We start from the raw sequence: 13,317 nt of genomic DNA, 5'->3' as shown, positions 1-13,317 counted from the left end.
CCTAACGACAACTCGGAAAAATACTCTACAGCCCAGGTGGGAAGTGCAAGGTGCATGAATAGAATGCTGACTCTGAATGTGACCTTATACCTGCGTCCAGCTCTTGCTTCTGAAACAGATAAAATTCTGCCAAGAGGAGGGATTCTGGGAATTGGCTGGTGGACACGTCTGGGCTCATCATCATTTTCCCAAACGTTTGACCTGATGAGCCATTAGCTTTTGGAGCTGTGGGTTCCCCTGGTGAACTTGGATTTGAGCGGTCAGTAGAATGTGCTAAGGGCCGAGTGAAGGATGCAGAATTTGGGTTGGAGTGGTGTGTTATGCACTAAGCATGAAGGAGTGGGCTAAGGTTGGCAGTGTGGGCCTGTGAGCTGGATGAGTCAGCTGCCCCTTCTCTGTGGTCTGACTCTCAGCCTTTCAAAGAGGATGGCCAGCAAGGAGAGGCTTCCTTTGCCTAACAAGCACTTGGAACAAAACCCACAACAATCAGTTTAAGGTAGACGGGCATCTCCTTTGTGGGGCCAAGTGGCCTATGAGCTTGGCTTGCTGCTGGGAGGGAAATGTCACTGAGGGGTGCTTCTGCCCAACCCCCGCCCTAAGAACTGTGCCCACGGAGCACCTGCTCCCACAGACAGGCTTGGCAACCTGGTTCTGGTTATTTCCTTACCCGGAGCTTCTCCTCTGTCTTGGTGGACTGCTTACAGTCGGGATGCCAAACAGTGGAACCTGGAAAGACACATCACACTGCTAAGGACTGGATAATGGAAAGGGACTGTTTCTCTGTGATAGAACTGAGACCGGCTCACTCCCCCACAGGACTGGTCAGTAACCCCAGCCGCAAGGAAATCAGGACACTGAAACCAAACAACTGCAGGCTCTAGGTAGAGTGCTCCAGTGCTCCAGTGCTCCAGGCTCTAGGTAGAGTGCTCCAGGCTCTACTGTGAGCTCATTCTTAAAGGTTATCATTACAGGCCACAGAGACCAGCAACTGGGCACAAAAGTATTTTGGTGTTAGAGATACTGAGTTTGTGACTGTTTTTTTTTTTTCAATTTCTTTCTTCTTCTTTTGAAAGAGTTATTTATTTATTTATTTATTTATTTTTACTGGAAAGTCAGATATACAGAGAATAGGAGAGACAGAGAATAAGATCCATCTGTTGATTCATGTCCCAAGTGGCCACAATGGCTGGAGCTGTGCTGATCCCAAGCCAGGAGCCAGGAGCCTCTTCCAGGTCTCCCATGCAGATGCAGGATCCCAAGGTCTTGGGCCATCTTTTACTGCCTTCTCAGCCCACAAGCAGGGAGCTGGATGGGAAGCGGGACCTGCAAGACTAGAACCGGTGCCTATATGGGATCCCAGTGTGTGCAAGGTGAGAACTTTAGCCAGTAGGCTATGGTGCTGGGTCCCTTCTTCTTTTTTTTTTTAAGAAAAAAAAAACATATTGTTATCCTTTGATGGTAATGTCTGTGAGCCTATTACAGACTATTTGATTTCAGAAATATGTGGTGGGGAGTGGTATTAAAGCATCCAGTGGTATTAAGCTGCTGCCTCCAATGCCAACATTTCATGTTAATACCAGGTTGGATACTGGCTGCTTCACTTCCCATCACCCGGCAAAGTGGCAGAAGATGGCCCCTGCTACCCACATGTCAATGAGATAAACACAGTAGGCTTAGTGATGTGAATATCAACCTTTCTACATTTCATCTGAAGCAGCAACCTGTGTGGACTTGTACGCTCAATGCATGAAAATGACTCATGAATAGCTCTGTATCGCTGAGCAAAAAAAAAAAAAAAAGTGACATTAATCACAAGGAACATTTTAAAATCAGAATACTTACTCCCTGTTGAACAATCAGGCCCATCACTTTGTTTCACCTAAGGTTACCACACTCAAAAACCCCAAAGAAAAACAAACAACAAAAAAGTCACCACCCAGAAAAGAAAACCAAGCAAATGTAAAGCACACAGCCACACTGGTCCCTCGAGCACTGACACTGCCTCAAAAGCGGACTGTCCTCTTGATGTGGAGAGCTGAGGCGGGAAGGCGCAGGCCCAGAAGAAGCTTTTGCCAGAGGTTTCTACCGAGCAGAACAACATTGGCCGGAACACTGGGTCTGAATGCATGGTTTCATCAGTGTTCCCCAGGGGTCAGACACAGAGGCCCGTGAGTGGGGAGAACATCAGATGCTGAGGAAGTCAGCAATTGCTCCTTCCGTGAGGATGGGCCGAGAGTACAGGTGGAGGCTACTGGAGCCCAGAGATCTGGGCAGTCCCTGGAGATGGGAAGGCAGCCCATCTCCTGCAAGTGCTGCCTCCACACAGCGGCCTGCAGAATCCTCGTGGTCGGCCTTCAGAGCCACATTGAACACACAGGGCTGTGCCCCAGGCCTTTGAGCCTCAGCTGGCAGCAGATCCAGGGCAGGCGTGCCTCCTCGCACCTGCTGATTGAGTGCCCCCGGTGATACCCTAAAACCTAAAACAAAGCCTGGGGGACCCCAAGTGCAGAGACACCTGCCGACTTCCACTCTAGATGTGCAACCCACTGTTGGTGGAGAATGTGGCCTATAGGGCTCAATACACCCCAGGCACCCCAGGTGAGGCTGCCGTCACTTGGCTTCTGGGTATTCCAAAGCTGCAGGAACATTCAGGCTGTCAGTTACTCATCTAGCTCATGTTTTTAAAGGAGAGAGGCACGAAGGCTTTAATGCTCAAGGATCAGTTCTGTAGACTTGTCTCAGTTGCAAAAAAACAGCACTGAGAAGGCAAAGCAAACCATTCATTAAAAACACACACAGTGTTATGTGCAAAGGAAAATCGGGAAATGACAGGCAAAAGCAAGTGAGACCCGTAATTACAAAAACTGAACTCTTAGGGTTCATGCTAATTTTCCTGATAAGCCCCTGTCTGCTTAATGACTTTTTTCCCAGCTAAAAATAGTAAAAAAAAAAATGCTTGCACAGATGGTGCAGTTTGAGGAGTAGAGCCTGCAGCCTCTCTGAAAGCCTCAAAATTTGAGAGAAAAAAATCCATCGTAGTTTTATACTTGGGAAGATTGTTGCAAACCATTTCCTATTAAAGAAAACCTGTGAGTCGACATCAGGAGTTAAGATGCAGGTTAAGTGGCTGCCATATGGTGGTGTAGTGCCTGTTGGACTCTCAGCGGCCACTCTTGACTCCAGCTTCCTGCTAAGGCAGCAGCGATGGCTCAGTCACTGGGTCCCTGTCTATACATGTGGGTGTCTTGGCCCCAGCAGGTCCAGCCCTGGCTGTTGTGGGTATCTGGGGAATGAACCATAGGTTGAAGGTTCTCTTTCTGCTGTCTCTAGTGGTTTCCTGATAATGAGTATCTCTTCTGTTAGAAACTTCTTGATTTCTGTTTCAGGTTTTCCTCCTTGCTTGCTCTCTGATTCCTACGACAGCCATGTCCTCTTCAAGAATGAACTGTGTGCAATGCAATTGACCAAATCACATTTTTTTGAAAGCCCAGATAAGAACATACTCAGAAGCCTTGGAAAATACTTCTCACAGGACCATGAGTAGAGAAAAGGCAAAGCCATCGAATAAGTAACTTTCTAGTAGCTTCTAGAAATGCTTTTCATCTTTCATTCTCCACACACCTTCCTGAGGAGGAGGCGAGACTAATTTCTACCCCTCTCTCACGTGGCATCCAACGCGGAGACCCACGCAAGCCTGCCAGTAAAGTCCATGTGTCAACCGCCTCTGCGGCTTTCTGCTTGGCTGAGTAACGTGATCTGATGAGGTATCTTTTGGCCCTGTTCGTGTTGGACCTGGGATGTATTATGTATCACAGATAATTACAAGCCTCCTTCTCCAGAAAGGACCCAAGCAGCAAAGCAAGATTTTCTTTCCCCAAGTGGAGGAGGCACATCGAGCTCCTAAGCCTACCTTACCTTGCAGGTACATTTCCTCTCCTTCTGTAAACATCTGGTTGCACCTGCTGCATCGTGCACAGCTGGGATGGTAATGTTTGTCTCCTGCCTGCAGGAGAGAAGACAGGAAACATTTAGTCCACTCCCATCCAGATTCTTCTGGTCTTGAGAATCAGGAAGGAAAAAAAAAGAAGGATGTAAAGGCAAAAATAATGGTCCAATTGATCAAATTTTCCACACCAATGGCCCTAAAAGCCAAAACCAGTCTGGGAATTGGTAGATGTTTGGAAATCGGCTACTCATGCCTGCCCTGATGGAACTTTCTGGCTTCCACCCCTTGCCTGACCTAGGTCTTCTTTCCTGAATGGTTTCTAGTTACACACCACACACTAGGATGAGTTCACACCATCTCCAAAAACCCTACCTCCTTCCTCAAAAACTTGCAAATTTATGTCGGAGGCCTGGTTTGTGCAAAATAAAACAAATGATCCTTCTAGTTAGTAGGTTATTGCTTTTTGATCAAACAACCTAACAATCATAAAATCCAGCCCGCTTGAAGAAAACTGTGACAAAAGGTATCCCCTCAATGCTTCACTGAGGAGCTAACGCTCTTCAATGCCGAGGACAGCACTCTTTGGGCAAGAGTTTCCCGAAGGCAGTATTTCCCTCAGGTAGAGCTGCATTGTCCACAGGCATTTCATTTTTCCGACTGTGACCGATGCCCCCGTGGCACGTGTCGACTTCCCTGAAGGCCACATGTTCCTGGACACAGAGACAATTCTCTAGACAGGTACCAAGTCACATTAGGGCCACGATCCAAACACAAAGCAAAACCTAAGTCCTTGCATTCCAGCTTAGTGAGGCATCCTTACCACTGAAAAGTCAGCAAATGAACTTTGAGATTAAATCATTTCTAGCAGTCAACTGTGGAAACCTATCTTTTGCCCTCAACATGCGCAAGGCGTGCTGAGAAAGACTTAGCAGTGGCTGTGTCCTGCAGCTGAACCTGCCTGATGTCGCGACAGGAAATCAGAGGTCAGGCAGTGATACCTTTCTCACACTCTCCTGAAAGGCTACAGAGCAACCAGAGGCTGCTGCTTGGGACAGTCAAGAGCCAGCTGCTTGGGCCAGTCAAGAGGAACGAAAGACATTATTTCATTTAGAGGCTAGAAATAACATCCTTTCCATGGTGCCTGTCAGAGGCAGCACTCCTGCTCTTGCCCACATACTATTTCACATTTGTTTTTTAATGTTTAATGTGTGTGTGGGCAGAGATGAGAGTGAAAGTTGTAAGAAAGGTGTCACAGTGTCAATAGGAAATAACACCTGTGCTTAGGATATCCAGGGTCAAACATACTTGAAGACAAGAACAAAAAAGATACTGTTTAGTAGTACTTATTTGTATTTAAAGTTTTACTTCTCATCTATCTGAAAGGCAGCATGATGAGGGGTAGGAGTGGAGGAAAGGTGAAAGGGAGGAAGACAAAGAGCTTTAGTGATTTTTTTTGTGTTGGTTTACTCCCTAAATACTTGCAACAGGCAGGGCTGAGTCAGGCCAGGAACCAGGAATTCAATCCAGGTCTCCTACAGGGGTTACTCAGCTCTAAACAAGGTGATCCAGTTTGCATGTCAGTTCATGAAAGTCTAAATCACTTTGGAACAATCTCTAGATTCTTAAGAAAGATTTAATGAAAGAATAAAGGTATTTAATGGGAATCTGTTACAACTTGGAGTGAGACGCACACCTCTCAGTAAAGTAGGAACAGAAAGAAATTTCTGGGACTGGTATTGTGGAACAGCTCATTTAAGCCACAGCTTGTGATGCTGGCAACCCGTATAGGTGCTGGTTCAAGTCCCAATAGCTCAACTTCAGATGAGCTCCCTGCTAAAACACTGGGAATGCAGCAAAGAATTACCCAAGTTTATCCCTACAGGAGACCTGGGTGAAACTCCTAGTTTCTGGTTTAGGACCTGCCCAGCTCCATTGCATCTATTTGGGGAATGAACTAGCAGATCACTGTCTCCCCTCCTCTCTCTGTATAACCCTGCCTTTCAAATAAACTTAAAATAACATACTTAAGGAAAAAAGAGAAGAGAGAAAGAAACGAAGGAAGGAAGGGAGGGATGATGGGAAAAGGAAAGAAAGGTGGATTCTTGCAAGTTGATCAAAAATGTTTACCCTACTTAGCTGACAAAGAAACACTGGAAGTTTTCCCATTCCAGAAGGAATAAGACAAAGATTTTCATTTCTATCATCATTAGTCCACAGCACTTCAGTCCTGGCTAATGTGATAAGTCATGGAAAAGAATATTGGTCACTAACAGAAGAGTTCATTCGGGTGGCTAGATAAAACATTAACGTATTAGAAACCATGATTTCCCACTCACTAGCATAAAACAAAGTCAATGTAAGGGAGACAGACCCTGCAACGCTAGGTCTATATTAAAAAAAAATTACAGGACTTGACTGATAGCACAAAAGAACCTAAATGGAAACATAATGTTTCTGGCTGGGCAAAGTACATATTGTAAAGATGCTGATCCATTTAAACTATTCCCAACCAAAACACCCACAGGAGTTTTCCATACAGAGCTCGACAAATTGCTGTGTAGAGCTTCCCTGGGAGGGAAAAAATTGTACAAAACCACACTTTTTCACAATGAGCAGTCACACATATGATACATACAAGGAAATTTTGATTATGATGACAGTGGTTTCAAGTGAGTTGAATGAATGGTCAGACAACTGGATGTTCCCAAAGAACGTCTAGATTCCTATGTAAAAATAATCCCAGAGCGTTTACAAAGCTCCAAGTAGAAACAAAAGTGGAGAAGCTTCAGAATATATAACAAAGTATTTTAAATAAATGTGCCAGTGTTTTAATAAAGTCAAAGCCTTTCCAAGCAAGGTAACAGGTAGAAACAAAGAAAGAAAAAGACTGGCCCACTTCCGCACAAACAAATCAAAATTCTCTAGACACAGAACAAAGTAAAAAAGAGATGTGACAAACTGGACAAAGTTATTTATTTGCCACATATTTCTGATACAGGCTTACTATTCAGAATACTGAAGGAGTGTCTAAAATGAAAAATAAATGAGTGAAAGGCAATTTTCAGAGAAAGTAAGAGATGATTCAAGAAAGAATTAGTTCAGCCCTACTAGGAGTTAGGCAAATAACAATTTTTGAAACCAAATTGGTAAAAACAAAAAGTAGACTATTGTGAGAAAACAGGCATTCGCAAACACTACTGGTGAGCAGAATCCATTTGGGGCACAAAAGTTACAATCAAACATGTATCTACCATAGCCCAACCCCAAAACCCCTATCCTATGGAACTCATCATGCATGCACCTCAAAGCACTTGTGTGCAGGCTCTCAGCACTGTGTTATCCAGCCCTGCAAAGAACAAAGAAACAGAACACAACCCAAACAAGGAGGGGACTTAAAAATACTGAATCACATGTTTTCATTGAAAGAATAAACTCACATATACTTACATGGAAAATGTGCTACTATCAAATTCAAACTAATATTACTAAGGGAAAAAAATCAAGTAGAAACAACAGAATGCCTATTTTGGAATCTACAGCCACATTAGAAGTAGTCAGAAATGTGGGGATACACAGGGACTTCGACTGGGTTCAAATCCTGACTCAGCAAGGCCCTGTGAAGGCTGTGGACTCTCTCCACATCCACAATCATAGAGACAGTACTGCTGGGAAGCTGGTGTCCTGCATGGCTTGGCTCCCTCAATCAACACCACAGCAGGCATTGTTCCTATCACATGTGTCAGAAAGGACACACCTGTTATGAAGGGGCATCCTGTGTGAAGAGAAGACAAGAGGCATGCACATGGATTAGTCCACTGGGGGCATCGCTGTGACACAAGTAGGAGAGAACAGGCAAGGAGCCCTCACAGTCTCCTTCCCAGCCTCCTATGTGGTCTCAATCTTCTACAACAGAAACACATGTAAGGTGCTGTGTAATAAGAAAATAAAGATTCAGAGGAAGAAAGTCCTTGTCTCTCAGAATAATGGCACCTGGCCTTGGGTTTTTAATCTCATTTTGTAGAGAAACATGTTTACAGGCAAACTGCCAGCTCTTGCAACCACTATTGCCAAGTAGACAATGAGGGTGATGGTGATGATGATAAAATGAAAGTGAACATTTTAATGGTGATGACTCCGTACTTGCTGTTTACAGGCTTCCTAAGCCAGTGTATGTAACATTTCCTAAGGCTGCTGGACCTCTGACTGCCCGTTAGAGATGAAGCAGCTGAGGCCCGAATCACACAGTCAGAAGTGCTGGGACTTGGATGCAGACCCAGGCAGCACACGCTTAGCCAGCACCGTGACTAACACCCACACAGCATTCCACTGCTTTTAGCTCTTCAAAGTGGTGGCAGTGAATTATCAAAGGAGACCTTGGAAATGGTGTAATACCCTGCACGTGAAATAAGTAACATTGGTGAGACTCAGTCTCAACAGTGACACAGGTTACAGGAGTTCCCCTCTGGTCCCACACAGCAGGGTTTGCCTTCAGCACTGCTGAACGACAAAACTACCACATGCCCAGGCCGCCACCCATGCACCTGCTTCATCCCAAGATGCTCAACCATGTTAAGGAAGTCACGTCATGTTAGAAGATTCACAGGCAGTCACTTGAACCTTTGTTCCTGTAACAGGGCAGGTCTGACAGGTTACAAGATTAGGCACTCAAGCGCAGGGGTGTCTGTTTTCTGCCTGGGTGAGTTGCTCCTCTGTTTCATTTCCTCCTACACAGCCACCTCCCAGGGTTCACAGACAAGCCTTGTGCACAGGGGCAGGAAGAAGTAGCAGACCTAAACGCAGACATGGGGCCATCTAGAATTAACCAATAATCGTACATAGCTGATTCAAAATCATTTCAATTGGAGCCATTTTTAGAGGAAGGAAATAGATTTCAGACCATAAGCAAAACGAGACTAAGTAACTGTCCCTGGCCCCAACTACACAGCCTGCAAGTTGGGTTGTGTCTCCCTCAGTGGCCAGGGTTGCCTCCAGCGCCACTGAAGTTCACTCCTCACCATCTGTGCACTCAACCTAATTTCTGCATTTTCACATATTTGAAATGCACATCTTGAAACACTATTTTCTGGTTAGCGTTAAACTCCATGAACACAAAACAATTTGCTTGTTTATCTGATTTTTACAAAATATCTGCCTACATTTTTAAAGTGCTAAAAATTGTTTCCCTGTAAGAGTGCTGATTGTATCAAACACTGAAAGTTGCTATTGCTTCTGTTACCTAATTAATCTCCATACCTAGAACTGTGGGACAATGCAAACTACTCTAAAATAAAATTTAGCGTAAGACACCATGGACGACTTCAACCCCTTGGTGAGTTCCAGGACTGCCAGAGCAGAAGCCTTGTCCTTTCAGAACCCAACCTTGGACAGTTAACCTGTTTAGCTCCTGGACTGCCAATGGTCCTTTGCAGGCTCTCTCAGCCTCCTTTCTCTTAGAGCTTACAGTCCTGATATGGGCTCACAGGATACTGGCTGATGGCCCTTGAAATCAACCTTCAGCCACTCATAACTGTGTGTCTCGCCTACTTGTGAAAATGTCTTACCGATGCTTACCCAAGAAGCTCTGATTTACAAGTAACTAATGCAAAACCTTAAAAATCCAAAGATTCCAAGTGAAGGCAAATATGTTTACTGGACTCGGAGCTTCTATACTGAGGCAGAAAGGGAAAACAATAGTCAATACAAAAACATCTCGCTGATTGAAAAAATGGTCACATTCGCTTGTCGCTCAAGAAGCAAGGCTTCGGCATTCTCAATTAGTAATGGTTGCTGTGGTCTTCCTTCGTGCCAGGCACTGGATCTAGCACTTTAAGTGACCCCTCTCACAACTGTCCTGTGAGGTGGGTGCTAGAGCTGTACAGCTTTATTCCACAAGCAAGGAAACTGCATTGTTTTACTCAAAGCTCCCAGAAGGCAAAGCTCGACTTTGAACCTAGGGAACCTGACGCCAGACTCTCATATCAAAACACCAAAGGAGCTCTCATACAGGGACCCTCCGTTATAGAACAGAAAAACATCCTCCGCAATCATTGTCACTGGTGGTAGGAAATCTTCAGGCTGTTTGTTTCTTATGCAGCCCCTTGAGACACACCAAGGGTGTAGCATGAAGACATCATTCAATGAGGTCATTTCCATGGGGGAAGTTGAACCGTCAAGGGCTAAGTTTGTCGTTGTTTTCTGTTTTGTTTTGTTTGTTTTTAAGTCTTACCCTGAATCGGAGATGATGTTTAGAGAAAGTCCCTGGGACTCTCTCCTGAACAGCTCTGGCTGACCATGACTTCTGACTAGGGACGTGCAAAGACTTAAAGGTTAATGTGTCAGGTCCTTCAGGAATTTTCTAACTTAAGTGTGTGGACGCAACACTCAAAGAGTATATTATAGTCTCAATGTGAGGCCCAGGCATCCGCCTTCAAAAAAAAATGTTTTATGAGCACTAAAATGAGTCCAAGGCAATCACTATGAAGCAGGAAAACACTGGTGTGGGCAGGACCTAAGCCCCAAACTTGATGGTAGACAACAAAGCCAAAGGGAGTGACAGCAATGTGTTACACAGCAGGTGCACAGGTGCATGGGTGGGGAGGGAGAGGGCAAATAGGCCAGTTCCCTTTTTAACTTCTGTGCAAGGCAGTGCAGGGGCTGATTCAGCCTTTTTGTATCCACTGGCTTTTCCCTGCTGAAGTGGGAGAGGTTTCCAATACAACTGGAGCAGCTTGCTCTCCAAGCTGAACACTCACTAGGATGCTTTTCCCCTGATGCACATCAGGAACAGGCAGAATAATGAGGGCACGCCTTGTCCTGACGCTCTTGTCTTAGGAAAAGGTGAATAAATCAGTGTGCTCAAGCAGCTTTCACCAAGCCCCAAGGGCACCACACAAGTCTGGGCGAAGCCAACCTGCACAGATAACATCTGGCGTCCTTCGCACTCTACGACCATAACACCTCTGAGTTTATAGACTCTGCTCCAGACACACGAATACACTGAATACTTCAGAGAAAAATAAACCAGTTACCTTTCGTGTTCAGGTTCCCTTTGACCACCTGCTCAAACCATAAAAGAGCAGCCACTGCTTTGTAATGAGAGCAGAGAATGAAGTAAAGGTGCGATACCCCGGGGGAAATGCATGTTGGCATTTCACAAGGAGTTACTGCTTCTTTTTCTCCTTTCTGGGAATGAGTTAAGTACAAAAACTTTAAAGCAGTCTTTGGAACTTAATAGTGCCATAAAGATGCTTATCTCTAAACACATGCATCCTTAAGAGATGCCATCGATTGAAGGCATCTTTAAATCAACATACAGACTCCCTGTAATATCTAGAAAAATACCAATAGGATTACACAGTTAAATTGGGTGATCTTAAAGTTTACACAGCCTAGAAGACCAGAAAGTTTTTGAAAAAGAAAAAAAATAACAACACTGGACAACTTACAATTATGTGATTTCCAAATGTGCTAAAATGCTAGAAGTAATTAAGAAGTAATTAACACTACATAGTTTCGTCACTGCGTTAGAAAGCTCAGTGGGACAGAAGAAACAAACCCATATGATAGACAAGGAAATTTAGCAAATAAAAGATAATTTTCCCCAAACTGACCCAGTTAAACTCCTACTTCACATCATACACAAAAATTAACTCAAACTGGAATATAAAAGACTTAAACATAAAAGCTAAAATTTCTGATCAAACACATAAGCAAAGATGTTTATGACACTGGTTGAAACAAAGCTGTCTTAGATATTACACCAAAAGCATGAGCCATAAAAGAAAAAATAATGACAACATGAATGTCATCAAAATTAAAAGGCCTTGAAATCATGAATAAAATCATGAATAAAATGATAACACTGGGGCCAGCATTGTAATGTAGTGCAAAAAGCCACTGCATTTCACTCTGGCAATCCTAGCTGGTCCTGGTTTGTGTCCCAGCTGCTCCACTTCCAATCTGCCTCCCTAACAGCCTTGGGAAAGCCACAGATCGATTGTCAAAGCCATCTGGGGAGTGAACTAGAGATGGAAGACTGCTCTCTCTTTCTGTAACTTTTTCAAAATAATAAACGCATCTTAAAAAAATGGAAAGATCTACCAGAGATTGATAAAACTTTTTGCAAACCCGGATGAAAAATAGTTTGTGACTATATTATATAAAGATCATTTAAAATTCAATTAAAAGCCTGATATTCAACTAAAAATGGACCAAAGACTTAAACTGACACATAAATGTGTCATAAGTATATGAAAATATTCTGGACATAATCATAAAGTTAAGACCACAGTGAAAAGCTATTAAACATCTGGTGCAATGGTATATTTTAGAAGACTATATCAAGTATTGATGGAACAATTGAAAAAAAAATAGAATTTCCATATACTGCTGGGGGGATGGAAAATGATATGGCTACTTTGAAAATCTCTTTGGTAGCTTAAGAGAATTTTTTTTAAAGATGTGTCTAGTTATTTGAAAGTTGGTTACAGTGAGAAGCAGAGAGAGCTGAAGAGCTTGTCTACCTGCTGGTCCATTCCCGAGATGGTTGCACCAGTACAAGATGGGCCCAAATAAGCAGCCAGCAACTTTTGGGTCTCCCACATAAGTGGCTGGGCCACAACCACGTGAGCTCTCTTCTGCTACTTTTCCCAGGCTATTAGCAGGGAGTTAGAGGTAGAGCAGCTGGGACACAAACCGGACCCATATGTGATGCCAGAACCTCAAGGCTGGTCTTACTGGTTACTGCCACAATGCCAGTTCCTTAATTAAAAAAAAAAAAGATGAAAGAGTTTCACCCACTGGTTCACACCTCAAATGTACATAAATTTGAAGGAGTCAGGCATTCCACTTTGGGTTCCCGTATGGGCAGCAAGAACATAATTACTTCAGCCCTTACTGTTGCCTCCTAGGGTCTGCATTAGTAGAAGGCTGGAGTCAGGAGCAAGGGCTGGGGATGCTGAGCTGGGATGTGGGCATCTTAACTGATAGACCAAAGGCTCACTCCCTTTGACTGTTTTGGCATTGTGATACACTGGATTAAGTCACAATCCACAATGCTAGCAAATCATACGGGAGCACAGGTTCATGTCCATGCTGCATTTCTTCCCTTATAGCTCCCTGCTGATGTACCTGGGAAGACAGCAAAAGACTGCCCAGGTCCTTGGGTCCCTGCCAGCCATCTGGGAGACCCAGATGAAACTCCTGGCTCCTGGTGTGGTGTGGCCCAGCCCCAGCTATTTTGATCATTAGAGGAGTGAATCAGAGGATGGAAGATCTCTCTGCTTCTCCCCTTCTCTCTGTCACTCTATCTTTTCAATTCCACCCCCATGCATCTGATCATCTGTAATCAGTGCAATTCCCTCCTCAGGCTC

The 13,317-nt window shown here is 44.2% G+C and overlaps 1 protein-coding gene across 10 annotated transcripts in view; it reads right to left on the bottom strand.

Moving 5' to 3' along the window:
• Positions 1-13,317, bottom strand: part of ABLIM1 (actin binding LIM protein 1) — a 187,725-nt gene that overhangs the window by 43,075 nt on the left and 131,333 nt on the right. For all 10 annotated transcript variants that reach the window (XM_040992053.1, XM_040992054.1, XM_040992055.1 and 7 more), the window contains 2 exons: positions 3,916-4,003; positions 668-726 (listed from right to left, as the gene is read on the bottom strand). In XM_040992053.1, coding sequence (XP_040847987.1) covers positions 668-726; positions 3,916-4,003 — 147 coding nt within the window. The remainder of the gene's footprint in view (positions 1-667; positions 727-3,915; positions 4,004-13,317) is intronic.

Source organism: Ochotona curzoniae, unplaced genomic scaffold, assembly GCF_017591425.1.
Source record: "Ochotona curzoniae isolate NIBS_2020 unplaced genomic scaffold, NIBS_Ocur_1.0 contig_66, whole genome shotgun sequence".
NCBI lineage: Eukaryota > Metazoa > Chordata > Mammalia > Lagomorpha > Ochotonidae > Ochotona > Ochotona curzoniae.
Note: the sequence above shows the minus strand (reverse complement) of the source record. Positions and strands in the feature narration are given on the sequence as shown.